At 35.1% G+C, this 16,111-nt stretch overlaps 1 protein-coding gene across 2 annotated transcripts in view; it reads right to left on the bottom strand.

Moving 5' to 3' along the window:
* The window catches only part of HPS5 (HPS5 biogenesis of lysosomal organelles complex 2 subunit 2), a 34,199-nt gene continuing 18,088 nt past the window's right edge, over positions 1–16,111 (bottom strand). For both annotated transcript variants that reach the window (XM_063289389.1, XM_063289388.1), the window contains exons 14-23: positions 12,926–13,075; positions 12,379–12,450; positions 10,898–11,544; positions 8,460–8,580; positions 7,939–8,094; positions 7,379–7,498; positions 6,256–6,369; positions 2,662–2,768; positions 1,328–1,604; positions 1–188 (exon numbers count right to left, since the gene is read on the bottom strand). In XM_063289389.1, coding sequence (XP_063145459.1) covers positions 128–188; positions 1,328–1,604; positions 2,662–2,768; positions 6,256–6,369; positions 7,379–7,498; positions 7,939–8,094; positions 8,460–8,580; positions 10,898–11,544; positions 12,379–12,450; positions 12,926–13,075 — 1,825 coding nt within the window. In that variant the 3' untranslated portion in view covers positions 1–127. The remainder of the gene's footprint in view (positions 189–1,327; positions 1,605–2,661; positions 2,769–6,255; positions 6,370–7,378; positions 7,499–7,938; positions 8,095–8,459; positions 8,581–10,897; positions 11,545–12,378; positions 12,451–12,925; positions 13,076–16,111) is intronic.

The following is a 16,111-nucleotide window of genomic DNA, read 5'->3' as shown; positions in this document are numbered from 1 at the left end:
TCTAATTGAAAAAAGGCTTTATTATATTCATTACTATGCCTTTTCTACACAGGAAATTTTTTCTTTAAAATGGCACAATGTAGGAAAAAATGGTTCTTATCACTGTCTTTTTATTCCAGAATGTTTTTTATGTTTGTTGAGACCACAGAAATCGGTCACATCTTTCTAGCATGGACTGGATCAGGGCTCTGTAACAGAAGTGAAATATAAAGAGAAAAAAGTTGTAAAGAAATAAGTTATTTCATCAATCTGAATGGCCATAAATATAACATACTTGTCACTACCACAGTTCTAACTTTTAATGAGTTCTTAAGACCTTTCGATTACCCTCTTTGCTAAGTTAAACAAAAATCCTAAACCAAAATAAATTTTAAAAACTCACAAAGACAGCGCACAAAACTATCTTACTTGACTTTCTTCCAGAGAGATTTATTTATTCCTAGTTTTAAAATATAGCCAGGATGGTTGCAGCTTTCCGTATTTTGTTTAAAATCAAAGGAACAATTTCAGTATTATAACAAATACTTTAAAAAGTATGGGCATTGGATTTAAGAACTCTTTAAATAAATCACTTTATATCCACTATCATGGGTCATCAAAAGCTGTTATAACAGTAATGCATAAATATAACATAGCCTTTTAAAATGACGTATCAGTCAAAAACTTTCAGGACTGACGGAGGAGCCGTAATCAAATTGCCACTTATTACAACTCTGGTGACTATACCCATTTAAATATTACCTTTGGTCAAATGTTTTTCAGAGAATTGGAAAAAAAATTACACTTACCTTTTTGTTAATTAATTTGGCTATAAATTTTCCCAAGACTTAATAAACCATAAATTTATAAACCGCCCAGAGTTGTTGAGAGCCGAGTTTTTTAATTGACAGATTTATTATACTGAAATGCTGGAAAACTTTATTTTGATCAATACTATTAAAAGTGTAGGAAATAACATTGATTGAAAAAAATTGGCACAACAGAAAAGAGTCTTGAATTCTTTAATTACGGATTGTTTCATTCAAATTTAGACTCCATTTTTAATTGCTCAGTCTAATAGACTATTTTTGGATAGAAATATTGAATCTGAAAATTTAAAAGTTGCATATTTCTCTTAAAAGAAAAATGCTCATGCAACCAAGTTAGTTTTTTCAATGTTTGTGTTTTTTATTACTTCATGTTGATGTTCTATTTGTCAGGAAAAAAATCCTGAAATCATAGTATTCAAGAAAATTGTGAAGCGCTGTGATTGTGATTATAGCTTTAAATCACAATATAATATTACTTCTGGATACAGTCTGTAAGAAACAATTCTCATTACACTTACCTTTGCCGTTTTTCAGCAATTCGTAGTATCTCACAGATCTTGGCAAATCTTTCTGATAATTCAGCTCCCAAATCACATTCCTGTAACAGCTGCAAAGAACGATCTGGGCCAATTATTCTGGCTGCAAGGAGTGCAACATTTTCAACAGTAACAGGATTTGACCATCCAGGAGTACCATTACTAACAGCAGTGTCATCTTGTGAAACAAGGATGTTTTGATGATTCTTCACAAGGCAAAGAAGGAACTTCCACTCTTCTGTTGTCTTTGGAACTGTCCCTAAATTCAGATTTGATTTATGAAAAAAGCTATTTACAGCAAAAAGCAAATTACATTATATTACTTGGTATGCAGCAAAAGTCTTGGTACAGGTATGCCTTACACAACATTTCTCTCACTACATTCTGATCTAGACAGCATTCAATGAATTTATAAAGTCCACTTCAATGGAAGATACAAAGACAGACTAGCAACATCCACATGCAAGATTATAGGATAAGAAATAGAATATGTTCAATTTCATCTTTTTGTGCATATAAAGGAATTAGTGGGGGGAGGGCCATATGCAAATCATGGTGACTGCAATCAGTTGCTGAAATTTGGAAGGAGACATTAAAAATGAATTTGTTCACAATTTCCAAGGTAACACAGAAGATAAACCATAAGGGAAAATAAAGAAGTCTGATTAAGGGAATAATTGTTTGTTTCCCAAGTGGCTACTGGATACTGTAGAATCCCTTCCACCGGCAAAGAAGGAATTGTACAGTGAGAAAATCCCTGCAGAATTTTGGGCTTTTCTGTTTCCATGTTTATTAAATCTGGGTAGTTTGGAGACATGTTAGGTTGCCAAGGATGCATTAAATTCTACATCCTTACTTTCCCTCAACTTGCATCCCAAACAGAATGAAATGAATGTCGACTAAATAAAAGTAGAATATTAGCTATAACTTTTTAAATATTGGAGCTGGGAGGGAAGAATGGCAGAAAGGAACCTCACTGCCAATTATCACTACTCAACTTCTGACTGGAGCCAACAGAATTTAGGAAGTCATAGTACTTTGACTCTATTTTAATTATAACAGATCTAAAACAAACTAAATATAATGGGTTTTCAAAATCCACAAATTACTTTTACAGAAAATAGCAGAACCATATTTTAAAAAAATCACATTTATTGTGTGCAAAATTTATGTTCTGTCTCCTTAGATGCAATTCCAAAAAAAAAAAAAAGGATTTTTTTTGTTACATGAAATTGTTTTATTTCAATGTTAATGAAATTAAAAATGCATGCCTTAGATACTTAACACACATAATTTGATTCTTAAATTATACTAACCATCTTTGGTGTTCAACAACTCCATATCATCCAAATGAACAATATTAGCAAATATTTCAGATCTTCTATCCAACTCCAAACACAGAGAAAGATATCCAGGCCAGAAGCTGTAACAGTAAAATGAAACATTATAGTTCTAAATTGACATTTTAAACTTAAATGAGAAGATGAACAATTTATTTCAACTAATTATACATAATTTCAGAGTATAGATCACAAATCATACCATATATTGTCAAGTGCAGAGACATTCATGAATTGGAGCATGGAAATCATCTTGAGAACATTTGGGTAAGGATAAAAGGAAAGAGAAACAAAAGCAGTATCATCATGGGTGCTTATAATTTGCCTGGACAGGCGGAAGATATGGATGAAGCCTATCTGTGCCAGATGATCAAACTTTCAAAGAGGCATGCAATAGTGCCAATGGAAGATTTCATTTACCCTGACAGCTGGAAATCTAACTCTGCCACACGGCACAGGTCAAAAAAATTTGTCAGAAGGTATAAAAAGGAATAAGGAGGTCTGTTATCTTGGATGAAATCCTTACCAACAGAGGAACTGGCTGAAGAAATGAAGGTGACGAAAAGTGACCATGTTGATGATAATAAGGGGAAGAAGAACAGAGAAGAGTCAGTTTTGTATATTGGATTTCAGAAGACTGCAGTTTGATTAACTTAGATCTAGTGGCTTGAAATCCTGAAGGAGAAGTGTCCAGAAAAGATGAGTTACTGAAAGTGTAATTGCAAACAATTCCTACTAGAAAAATACAGGAACACCTAAAGAGACAACTGTGAATACAAGCAGAGCTTTCTAAAACATTGTCAAGAAAAAGACATGTATAGAAAACAGAAGGAGGGAAATATAATCAAAGGATACAAGGCAGTTGCCAGAAACCACAGGAATTGGGTCAAAAAGTCTAAATCAGATTTTGGGAGGAGCCTTGTAAGAAATGCCAATGGGTATGTCAGAAATGAAAGGAAACTTTAAGGAGAAAGGGATGAATTGGGAACAGATGATACTGAGGAAGCAGAATGTCTTAATCTTATTTTATACTTGTCTTCTTTCAGAAGGAAAATGAAAACTTAACTGGCCATCACTTTGCCACTAGTGGAAAGAGGGAACTGCAACTCAGGACAGACAAGGGAGAGGTTCAAAGAACTCCTAGCTAATTTAAATGAATGCAACTCTCCAAATAAATTTCATCCTAGGCTACTGAAGGAACTAGAGGAAGTGACTAAAGAATCTTTGAGAACCCCTTAAGAACTGGTGAAGTCCCAGACAACTGGAAGAAAGCAAATATTCTTATTTCCAAAAAAAAGGAAAGGGGATCACTTGGGAAATTAAATACCTGTGTGCTTGACATCTATACTGGGAAAGTTCCTCAAGGAAATTGTTAAACAACATATACGTGAACCTTTGGATAGGGATGCAGCACAAGGGCCAGCATAGCTTTGTAACCAAGTTATGCCAAACTATCTTTATCTCCTTTTTTGACAGAGTTACTAGTTCAATAGATTAGGGGAATCATGTGGGCATACGTACCTTGACCTTAGCAAAGCAGTCAACAAAACCTCTCATGATATCCTTGTTAATAAAATGGCAAAATATGAGCTAGATAATACAACTATTATATGGAGTCATAATTGATAATGACTGCACCTGCAGAATACTCATAAATGGCTCCATATCAGCCACATTAACTAGTAGAGTGCCATGGGAATCTGAGTACATTTAGCCTGCATAAGAGCAAATGGGAGATAAGATAGCAGTCTTTGGAAGTGTTTCTATATAGAGGAAGGAGTTTATTTTTTATTTATTGCCCCACAGAGCAGGACCAAAACCAGTGTGAAAATACAGGGAAACAAATTCAAGTTAGGTAATAAAAGGAATGTCTTAATGGAAACACCTGTCAACCTAGTGGAATAGGCTGCCTCATAGAATACTAAGTTTCTTTTCACTGGAAGTATTCGAACAGGATTAATAGCCATCTGTCTAAAATGCCTTAGCAGATCCTGTACTGAATAGGGGTTGGACAAGATGATCTCTGGGGCATCTTCCAATTCTATGGTTCTATTGAATGCAAAGGACTACCAGGGTACTAAAAGGGCCAACACTTAAGTCACCACGCATACATACATACAATGTACAGTATGTGCTGTTCCCATCATCAAGAAACAGCATACAGCCAAGCAATAGAGCTAGGAAAAATCTCCACTCATTTTTTCTTGTTTAGGGACAGCAGAATTCCAGTACCCACCCCTCCCTCCCTCTGTTACTGAAAACAAGCAGCATTGGCATCCATCCTTACTTTAATATTGGGGATACACAGACCTTACAGCAACTGCAGCGGAAGCTAACTTTTGATTAGATGACATGGGAGGCTGAGCATCACACAAGTGCTGACAATCTCCTTTGTAAATAGGCATCATATTTTAAGAAATGTTTTAGATCAGATGCATTTTGTAATTTCCTGAAACGGACTATGCATCTGAGTTTTATCCATATTGCTGCTGATTATTTGACTGTATTTACCGTCTTAATCTTGCAGCCTTGAGCAATTTCCTTCATGGCCACTACAACTGAGGCAAGCTGAATGTTACAGTACAGGTGGTGGCAGGAAAAGTTCTTTTAAAGAAAAAAAGAAGATATCCCAAGAGAGTGAAGATGCCCCTCTTTACGTAAGGAATAAATTAACTAGTTATACTAGTTATACTCAGGAAACGACTCAGAGCATGTAACTAACATCTTTACAAAAAAGACAGTAAGGCCAAACTAGGAGATGCTCTCTTCCAAAAACATATTCCTATTAATTGTTCACTTCGGAGTGATTCAATACAGAAAAATATTTCAGAGCTCATTATCAGTTTAAGAAATTGGGGTACAATCTAGACCAAATATTAGATTCAACTGAAAACAAAGGAGTTGAGAGCTGAGTTTCTAAGTGAATTTATGCATTTGGGGCTATTAACATTTAAATTTTTTAGGGTTGTCCTTTTGACAGGTAAAATTAATTCAATTTTCAAATTTAGTCAAAATGAAGCAGCAAAATATATAATTCCATAATATTTTCTTCTTTATTCTTCTGTTCAGATGCACCTTGAGAAAATCTATTTATGTGGTCACCAAAAGTTGACACTGACTTGATGACACATAATCAAAATCTTCTATTTAACAGCAACCATAATCAAGATCTCCATATATCACCAGCTGAACCACAAATGAAATTCTAACAATGGCTATTATGGGCTGAACAAATGGACAAAAATAAATGTCTACCAAGTACAATCGGAGGGAAGAGAGAGAAGGAGAAGTTTAACTGAAACACAATTTAATAAATTGTGATAGGTGAAGCAGACATATAATGTAAGCTGAAAGCTAAAAGAATACAGAATACACAAGAAGCAAATTAGTCACTATTAGACTGCAAATATCTAGGGAGCATGGTTGTGCAGAAGAGTAATGCATATCCTAGACTGAAGCTGAACTGCGTGAAGTGATAAATTATGAAAAAGGACAAAACAAAGAGTACATGAATTATATGACGAAAATGAAGTTTCAGGAATAATGTTTTAAGAAAATATTCCACATTACCCATAGCTTTGACATATGTCAGTCATCTTCTCCTTCCTTACAACATCAGCCGGAAGATTAAGCAAAAGTACAATCAATTGATTGTAACCCCAAGTAAATAAATGCGAATGTGGCCTGAAAACAGTAGTCAAAAATTAAAGAAATTAATTTTTAAAGTTTTTTGTAAAGAAGTCTCAATAAATAATTGTAATCAAAATCTATACTAACAGTACCTATTTGTTTACAGTTTCAATACCTTGCCCCCATCAGAAGACTGGGTGGATTACAGTGGAATAGGGCCATACTGGCTGTTTTTTGAAATGCCAAGAGGGAAGGGGCTACATGGACCTCAGTGGCAGAGAATTCCAAAGTAAGGGGGCTACCACAAAAAAGGCCTGCTATCTGGTCCACATCTCCCTGACGTCTGATATCTATATTAAAAGGGAATATAAATATTATTAATACCTAATATTAATATTACTAAAGGGAATTTTATATACTGTACTACCATTAACCAGATAAAACATCACAAAGAGGAGTAGAAAGAAGAAACACGTATAAGGAGAAAATAAAGAGAAATTTACTGATAAACCTTTGAAAGAAAGTCTTGTTTTTAGCAGCTTCCCATTACATCTGATCCAGGACCCATTGTTTACAGGTGGAAAATATTATCTTGAATCTTTTATTATTTTAATTATACCAAACCATTAGAGAATTAGTTTCAAATGGCTTTATCTGTTTGAAGATAAAAGTAGGCTTCCAGCTTTGTATTATTTGGACACCATTACTCATGGTTTCTGATTCATGTAGTCTAAGGTGTGCAGCTATTTGGATCAGCACTATACAAGATGTTTTGGGGGAGATAGGAGAGTTTTTAATCCAAACAGCTGCATAGCCTTAATGCATATTTAAAAGCAGTGGCTGAATACAGCTTTACAATTTTCATTTAACATAAAGGAGGAGTTAAAACGAGCAAAAGACTTGCATATATCATGTACATATTTTGTTTCCTTAAGCTAGGATCTGATCATCCAAACTGGGCCTTAGAAAACTTGCGGAAAATTTTGTAGATGAAATCTTCTAGGAAAAAGCCTTTTTGGAGCTATGCAGATAATCAGAAAAGCTAGTAAACTATACTTCATACCGTGGATTTCCTTGGGCATCCATTGTGCTTGTTTTATGTGGGGCATCATGAGACATTGCCAAACACAGCCACTCTAATTGTAATGAATCAGGATGGAGAAGAGATCTAAGGAATGGCAAACTAGAAAAAAATGTCTATTAGCAATTTTTCTAATTATTAATTTGTCAGATTAATTTGTCAGTTACGGTATCTAATTCGGCCTCACATTTTTTACATCTGAATTCAATACAATGTATTTAAGTATTTAAATAGCATTTTTTTTCTTTTAAGAACAGTAGTATTCGTTTAGCATATCTTTTTGATGAGCTGACAAAATAGCTAGATCATAAAATTAATGAATATTTATTTATTTATTAAATTTCTCTGCTGCCCATCTCGCACACGATGACTCTGGGAAGCTTACAAATACTAAACTTTTCTCCTAACAGTTACTAATACCAACTTAATACTTTTTTTCTTCCAAGTGTCAAATGTCTTTAAGATGGGATTAATATTTTTATCATTTCCTTGTATCCCATCCTTTGCCTCCCTTCCCCAAATTAGGAAAACATAATACATACCGTTCATCTTCAGCCTTTGATTTTATAAGGCTGTCTAAATATGCTAGAAAATGTTCAGGATTATTTTTACAAATTTGCTTGATATCTGAAGGTACAATCAAAGGGTAAAACTTGATCAAAGGCCTTAGAGAAGTTTCTCCAAATTTTTTATAAAGCCTACATTAAATAAGACAAAGATAAAATTATTTAAAACACAATTCTTCCTAAAATTATCTTTCAGCTAGTAGTATGCTTCCAATACATTAGTTGTACCACATACTGCTCTTAAAAAAATTATCCAAATGAAGTTTGTCTAAATTTAGTTTATAAAAATGAAAAAGAATATGACAATCACTCTTCTGTATGCAACAGGATGCATGATCACAATATACTGATAGATCTCCATTATCAAGTACAGAAATAAGTACAGGATTTATTTACAACTACACATGTGTTTGTGATGGCTCTCTAGAGGGACTTGTTTTTTCTCCGTATTAATGTAATTAAACTATATGCATTCAAACAAGTCTAAAGATTTATACCTTTCAGCATGTGCCAGCAAAACAGGAGCATCCCAGGGCCCCAAATCAACTAGCAATTTCAGTGTTTTAAACATCTCTCCATTTTCAAGTGCCGCTGTCACAGGGCTAGTCAGAGTCAGTTCTGAAACCAATAATTGTATGTTACAACCGTTGTATTTAACAGCAGTGTTATGCAGAACGTTAATTTTCACAGTGCCAATCTTAAACCAACTTTGCTGAAAAGGTAACACTTTTTGTATTTTCAAACTACATGTTTCATTTCAAATCCAACCTAAGTACAGTTATGATAACTGGATTATGGTCATATAAACTCAGCTACACTGACTGCTTCTTGACGAATAACTCCTAGCAATACAGATTGAAATGCACTGGGCAACAGACATTATTTGAGATGTTTTCCACTCATAGTGGAATTTCATTCTTTCCCCTCCCCATCTCTCAAATCTACAGGTAGTCTTCACTTAACCACCATTCATTTAGTGATGGTTCAGACTTATGACAGTGCTGGAAAAACCGACTTACAACCTGTCCTCACGCTTGTGACCATCGCAGCATCCCCACGGTCACATGGTCACAGTTTGGGCGCTTGGTAACTGGTTCACATTTATGACCGTCGCAGCCTCCTGTGGTCACGTGATCACCATTTTCAACTTTCCTGGCTCACTTCTGGCAAGCAAAATCATTGGGGAACTGTGATTTGCTTAACGACCACATGGTTTGCTTAATGCCTGTGGTGATTTACTTAACAGCAGCCGCAAAAAAGTTGTAAAATTGGGTCGGATTTGCTTAATAACCACTTTGCTTAGCAACCGAAATTCTGGTCCCAATTGTGGTCATTAAGTGAGGACTACCTGTATTCCAAATTATTCCTAACCCTGAGAAGTAGATATGAAGTATAAGGGAATATGGAGGGACAAAGGAAAAAAAAAGTCTTGCAAGTAGTGATGAGCATAATCTTATTTGGTCCAAGGATTGCACTTGGCCCTTGGGTGACATTCCTAGAATTCCAAAAAATGGTGGGACCAGAACTAAAACTAAATTGAAATTACTTAAATAGCATTTATATAAACTGAAAAAAAAAGAATATGGTTGTAATATTTAAGTTCTCCCTCGTATCTTTGATTCTGAGATGATACAATTGAATCACCCCTTGGAATCAAACCTCTGAATCAATCTGGTACTTGAATCAAATCAGTCGATGGATTTTTGTATATGCACACATACACTATTATTGTCAGCTTTTCAAACTGTGATTTCAAATCAACCCAACAATTTGAATTTGGTTGTTTATCGGCAACTTCTTATAATGTATTGATTAGTACCAACTTTTAAAGAGATTCTAGAGATTGGAATTTGCTACTAGAATGACTCTATTAAAGGCAGATCAGTGTGCAGCCATACTCTATTTCGTAAAGAAAAGACACAGGAAAATTTAAATGTGGGTTTCTTGCACTCACAATCCTTATGTCAGATTCCCCGATCAAAGGTTTCACAGAAACCCTTATCGGAGCATCTTCCATCATTTCCTTCTCCTATGTTGCCAGATGGGAGGGGTGTGTGAAGTTGGAGTGTAAAGTGGTTTATTATGGCTATGGAGCACATCAAGGACACAGGGTTGAGATATGCCAGGAATACCATCTGGATGGGAGGGGGAGTGACATGGTTTCATGGGAAAGGGGACTAAGGGGATGTAGTTTTAGGTTTGAGCGGGAAATCTTTATTCGCAGCTTGCCTTCTGTACTGTTCATTATGCTTCATTAAAACAGTTAAAGGAATCCCAGCTTCCTGACTGTGATTGTGTGAATGCTCGAATGATCAGGTGCTGACACCTTATATATACTGAATAGTAATAGGTTTCTCCAAAGAATCCTGAATGTTATAACTCAAATCAAAAGAAATCTCCAATACAAATGTGGGGAACTTCCAGTCTTCAGGTCAAATCTAGGATCAGGGATTTTCCATCAAATCTACTGGCTTTTTTGCCAGTGTTAACCCTACTTGCCCATCTTTTTCATCAGAGCAGGAAAGGAGAAAATCTCACAGCTAGTTAACTATTAATCAAATATATTTTAAAGGCTAATTGTACAGGGCTTGGTTTGTTTTTTAAATGTTTTTAATTGTACAGGGCTTGGTTTGTGTGTGCGCCCATGCACAATAGGTAATGACATGCCCACAGTAGGTGCTGTCCAATGACATAGGCAGCAGCTGTAGGGGCTGTCCAAAAACTTGCTTGCAGTTTTGCTTATAGTTTCCAACTGGGGCTTCCTGCCATTAGTTCAGCCTTCAGGGCATTTGAATGCTGTCTTATTTTTTAAGAATGTACAAGCTGTCCTGCAGGATTTACAGAAGCTTCCAAATATTTTCTACAGATTTCTTTGTAAGACAAAACTCTACAGAATGAATAGACACAAACGCACAAGACCCTGAAAATTACTTGCCTTTCAGACCTTCCATATAGGCGTCCCAAACTTCAGGATGATTGTTGTGACAGGTAATAATACACCTCTTCAGCCTTTCTAAATCAAGGAGGAAAAAATAGTCCCTAATGAATTTAGAAGCCAGGGAACATGAAACATCTGGTAACACACACGGTTCCTTATTTACTTGTGAACTTTCATATATATTTAATTCAAAACATAAAGTTGTCAGCTCTATCAGATATTTTTGAATGTTCTGTGCTATAAAAAATGGGGGATTAATCTGATAAGTCTGGTTGAAAACTATGTCTGTTCTCAAAGGCTGTTCATGTAGTATATTATCAGCCCGATCATTTGTACTTGAATTAGTATTTTCTTTCCAAGTTTCACCCTGTACTGCATTTGGATTTTCACTTTCACAGTTTATTCTCAATACTGTGTTCAGTTCCATATCTTCAAGTTCATTATGTTGATCCTTTAGCACATTTTCTTGAAAAGTTCTGTCTTCAGGTTGCAAAGGCATTTCTTTGTCTCTCTCAGTTGTCCCATTATCTAAAATGACAGCTGTTTTTAATCCACAGGCTTCTTCTAGAAATGGAATCCAATCCAGCAAAACTGCCCTCAAGTACTGTGGTTGTAAGAAAACAAGTGGATCCTGCAGTCTGGCCCTTTAAAAAATGAAAGATATTCAACTTAGAGTTTAATAAATACAAAACTGTTGGCAAAGAATTCTGTGGAGCTAATACTGCAATTCTATTTCAGAATTTTCTAAAAGACTACAACATTCAATTTTTTTTATTTTTATTTTCTTCACCATAATTTCTGATTATTCAAATAATTTACAGTTTTGAAATCTGCCATGTTTTCCTCATTGTCATTTTACTTGTACTTCAATAATTACAACTGCAGCTATTAACGGTTTCAGCACAATCTGGCTACTACAGGTAAAATTTCAATGCATGGATTCTCAAAACCTTTGTAGAATATAGAAACTTGTTTTTCTTTCTTCCTAAAGCCCATGTAATTAACTGTCCGTGCAATTCCCATATTCTAATCTAGCCAAATAATGAAAAACTTCCATGGTTCCTGCAACTTCCAGATGAAGTTGAAATGAAAAAAACCTTTATATTCAAAGTGAAGATTCAAGATAGCTTATACATCAAAACACACACCCACACACAAATGAAAGTTCTTCTGGACAGAAGGGAAAAATGCTTTTTGTCAATCCTACTTCTCCCTATAGCCTATATACATGCCACCCCTCCACAATCTGCTCTGGAGAGAATTTTATGAAAATTATTTTTCCACCCGTTTTTCCAGCAAACATCTCTGCTGGATTGGAATTCCTTTCACAGAAAGATGTAGCTCATATTCATGCAGAATATATGTCTGATCCAGCTCAGTATACCCTACAAATGTGTTTATTATATTTATTCTGCTCTTCCTCAAAGGAATACAGAGCAGCACACACGTTTCATTTTAAACATCTTAATTTTACTTACAGAGTTTCTCTAGTTACTGCTTTGAGGTCTTTAAGGCAATCCCCTTCTGGAGGCTGGCTCTGTAGCTCAACTCTTGACATTTTAATAAATAATAGGCACATGTTAAAAAAAATCCTTACTTTACTGTCTTATTTAGTTTCTGTACAGTTCTGTGGCATTTAGAAGATAATCTAGTCTTGTGATTCCTTCCACATTCAGTCCCTCACATTTCAACAGTACAAATACAGATTTTAAAATCTACATTTAACCATGCATTCTCAGAAGCATTCTGAATAGAGACGTAATCATGCTTGTTATCAAATAACTATTCCATATGCTTGATGCTCTACACCATATATCCCAATGCATTTTTATTCAACTTCAATTCCTGTAGTAATTTTGAATGGCATTTTAAAATGTATCAAAATAAGAGCTTTTAGATATGCATCTGCAATATGAGTAGTCTAAAAAGGTTCTCATAGCTAACTGACAAAGCAGTTTTCCTAATTCAGTATCCTATCAAAAGAAAAAAAGTTTTGGCACAGGGGTGAAATGAAATTTTACTCACTCTTTTTCCAGAGGCTGTGCTTCTATTCTGGCAGGCACTTCTGAGAGCGGCTCTTCATCTTTAATGTCTTGTCTGATTCTTTCAGGATTGAGATGAAGGGTACCAATTTTCTCGATCTTCTCTGTGGTTTTGCGTACAAAACTAGAAACACTAGAAATCAAAGTAAAAATGGCATGATCCCCAGAAAGAGCAGAATGCTAAATGAAAGCAGATAGGTTTAATACCATATGAGTTTTCAAAGGCCTTTAAGCAGATAGGAAGAAAGAGTGTTTAGTTAAGCATTAAGCAGAGATTTTGGATCGTTAAGAATCATCCCAATTTTCAATTCTTAAAGCAAAAGGTTAGAAAAAGGTACAGGTTCTACAATTAAAATGTTTAGCAGATGACTGTTATGTTTGATCTAAATATTTAACAAAATGCCTAAAGTCTACTATGGAAAATTAAAATACTGGCCAAAGTTTTTATGATATAAAAACCACTAAGTCTTTTTATTATTTCAGTTCTGGGTACCTTGCTTAAAATCTACTATATTAATTCCAATTGCAATTTGATTCTAATTTCGTATTTTACAGCTTTTGTGGTCTGTATCAAACAAAATTAAATGGAATATTGCAGGAAACAACTGCCAGAATTAAGTGCACTACTCTCTACCACTCAGATAAACACTTTGGTTAAACATTTGTAATTTCCAAAATACGCAAAAATTGCCAGTAGGTATAGATGTCCGCTGTATTGGTCCACTAAGAAAACATACTACCAGCAGTATTAGCAACTATAATTGAAATAATGGTGAATAATCTTTCAGTATTCTCAAAACTATTCTTAGGATTTAAGGCTAAGTAGTTTGAGGGGAGGGGGGTAGAGAGAATGAACACTGGACCTGACAAGACTATTCCAAAATCTGAACTCTGAAGTGCTCTTAACAAGACATATAGAAGATCATATAAAGACTTCGCTGATTGGATTTACTGAGTAAAAAACATGCAGCAAGGATTACTTGGAAGGAGAGGAAGAAGATAAAACAGCTGCTCGTCTTTGAAAAAAAGTCAGCTTTTTTTTTTTTGCGTATATGCTGGAGACAGATCTACATAATTGTTGGTGCTTATATTTTCAAAGAAAAAGCAGCTGGGAGGGTGTGGTATTTATTGTAGCTTTCCAAAATAAAAGAATTAACCATAACTGCTTGAGCTCAGGAATATACACTGTATGCAAACCAAAAAAATAAATTCTGTAATTTCAGGCACACAAAGGTAGTTAGATATCACTTGTTTTATTTTTAAAAAAGCAAGCTTTTTTATAACAGCATAAATAATAAAGCACAGCAAAATCTGAAAATAATTTGTTCCCATCTTCAAAATAGCATATTCCTAACAGCAAAAAAACTAATAAAACTTTACTTTTATTTTCATTGTAAGTCACATTCATTTCCTATGTGGTTTCAGCTGGGTTTTTTTTTTAATGCTAACTGAATAGAAAAAATATTAAAAATTTAGATCCAAAAGATACCATACATGAACAGAAAGGAACTTTCTGGGAGGACAACTGATCATGGGTGTGACTGGTACCTTGATGTGGCCCCAGAAAATTTTACTAAGACCATCTTGGATTTTATACTCTGTATTTTATACTCTGTATTTTTATATTTATGTATATTTATATTTTATAATGAATCTTCTATTTTTTTATCCTTTTATTCACTTGTAAACCGCTCAGAGTAATCACAACAGGAGATGGGTGGTGAAGAAATGTGGTAAATAAAAAAATAAACGAACAAACAAACTTCCACTCAGAAACTTCACTGAACTCTTCCAGTTCCTCCCCTGCTGCAGTTTTGCCATCCGTAACTTAAAGGGGTCTGTCTGACCTTCAAGATCAACTTCTGGGAAGCTTTAGTGCATGAGAAAACTTTCATTTCCTCTTTCCAGGACTGTACTGAAATTTCTTGAAAGTTTGTAGGGCATTATTCCATGAAGCTAAATGTTCGGAAGTTCAGGAGAGATAATCTGTTTTCTCTGCACAATCACTGGCCACCAATTCAGATAGCTTTAAAGTCTAATTTATGGAAGATAATTCTATTAATTATCTAAGGTAATTCTCTTAAGTAGTCATGATAACCATGCATTATTCCAAGTAGTAAGGTAGTACGATATTGATATCCTGTTTGTGGGCTACCCATTGACATCATTTGGCCACTAGCAGACCAGAGTGCTGACCAGAAGAATCTTTTTGCCTGTTTAAGCTTGGCTCTTTTAATGGCCACCTTTTCCTGTCAACCCTGTCTCTTCCAGCCTTATAATCAAGCTTTGTGTATATTGTGGTAGAATTGGTGCCTGGAACATTTTTCTGTGGAAATGGTACAACTTGCTCTTCTGATGGGAATCCATGCCCCCAAATGGCTTGTCTATAGTACCAATCATAAAAGCATTTATTTGGTTCAGTCTGCTTCCTCTACCTTTAACATTAATGCTTTTAGATATTCTCTTGGATCGGTGGCCAAGGAATTGATGCTTAATTGACAGTGTTAAAATGATAGATTATTTGCATTCTATAAAGTAAAAAAGGGCTATTTTGGACAATTTCTTAATAAGGAAGGGTAAGCAGTAGACAGAGTAAAGAGCAGAAGAAAAAGCCAGCATATCTTAAAAGATAAGAGACACGCCAGTAAAAAAGAAAACTATAATTCCATAAATAAGCATGGAGTTCCATATCTCTAAAACAACTTCTATATTGTATGATCTGTTCAAAAAATATTGTTAAATAAACTTTGTTTATAAAATTGGCCCTCTAAGTAAACGAGACAGAATACCCCTGTGCCAAAGATATTCTACCAGGAAAAGAACAGAGAAAAAGAGGCACATATATTACCTGCAGCCTTGTTATCTGTGGTTTCATGTATCTGTGGTTGTCACAGACCAGACCTCGCTTCAAGATTTGCAGAGTTACTGCTTTTGGCCCTCTTTTTTGTTACTTAACAAATTCACAAAATGGCAGATGGGCTTTCAGTATGCATAAAGGACCTTTTTAAAAGGATGTGCTTTTCCTCCTCCTCCTCTTCCATCAATAGTGGCAGATCTTGCTGGGTCAGTCTAGTCACAAGCCTCCATGCGGCTTCCTCGTGGCAGGAGACCTTGGTCCTCATGGCAACTTGCTTGGCTGGGGATGGGGGAAGTTGCTCACAATGACTTC

Source organism: Candoia aspera, chromosome 1 (genome assembly GCF_035149785.1).
Source record: "Candoia aspera isolate rCanAsp1 chromosome 1, rCanAsp1.hap2, whole genome shotgun sequence".
Taxonomy (NCBI): domain Eukaryota; kingdom Metazoa; phylum Chordata; class Lepidosauria; order Squamata; family Boidae; genus Candoia; species Candoia aspera.
The sequence above is the reverse complement of the archived record's forward strand: the minus strand, read 5'-3'. Positions and strand labels throughout refer to the sequence as shown.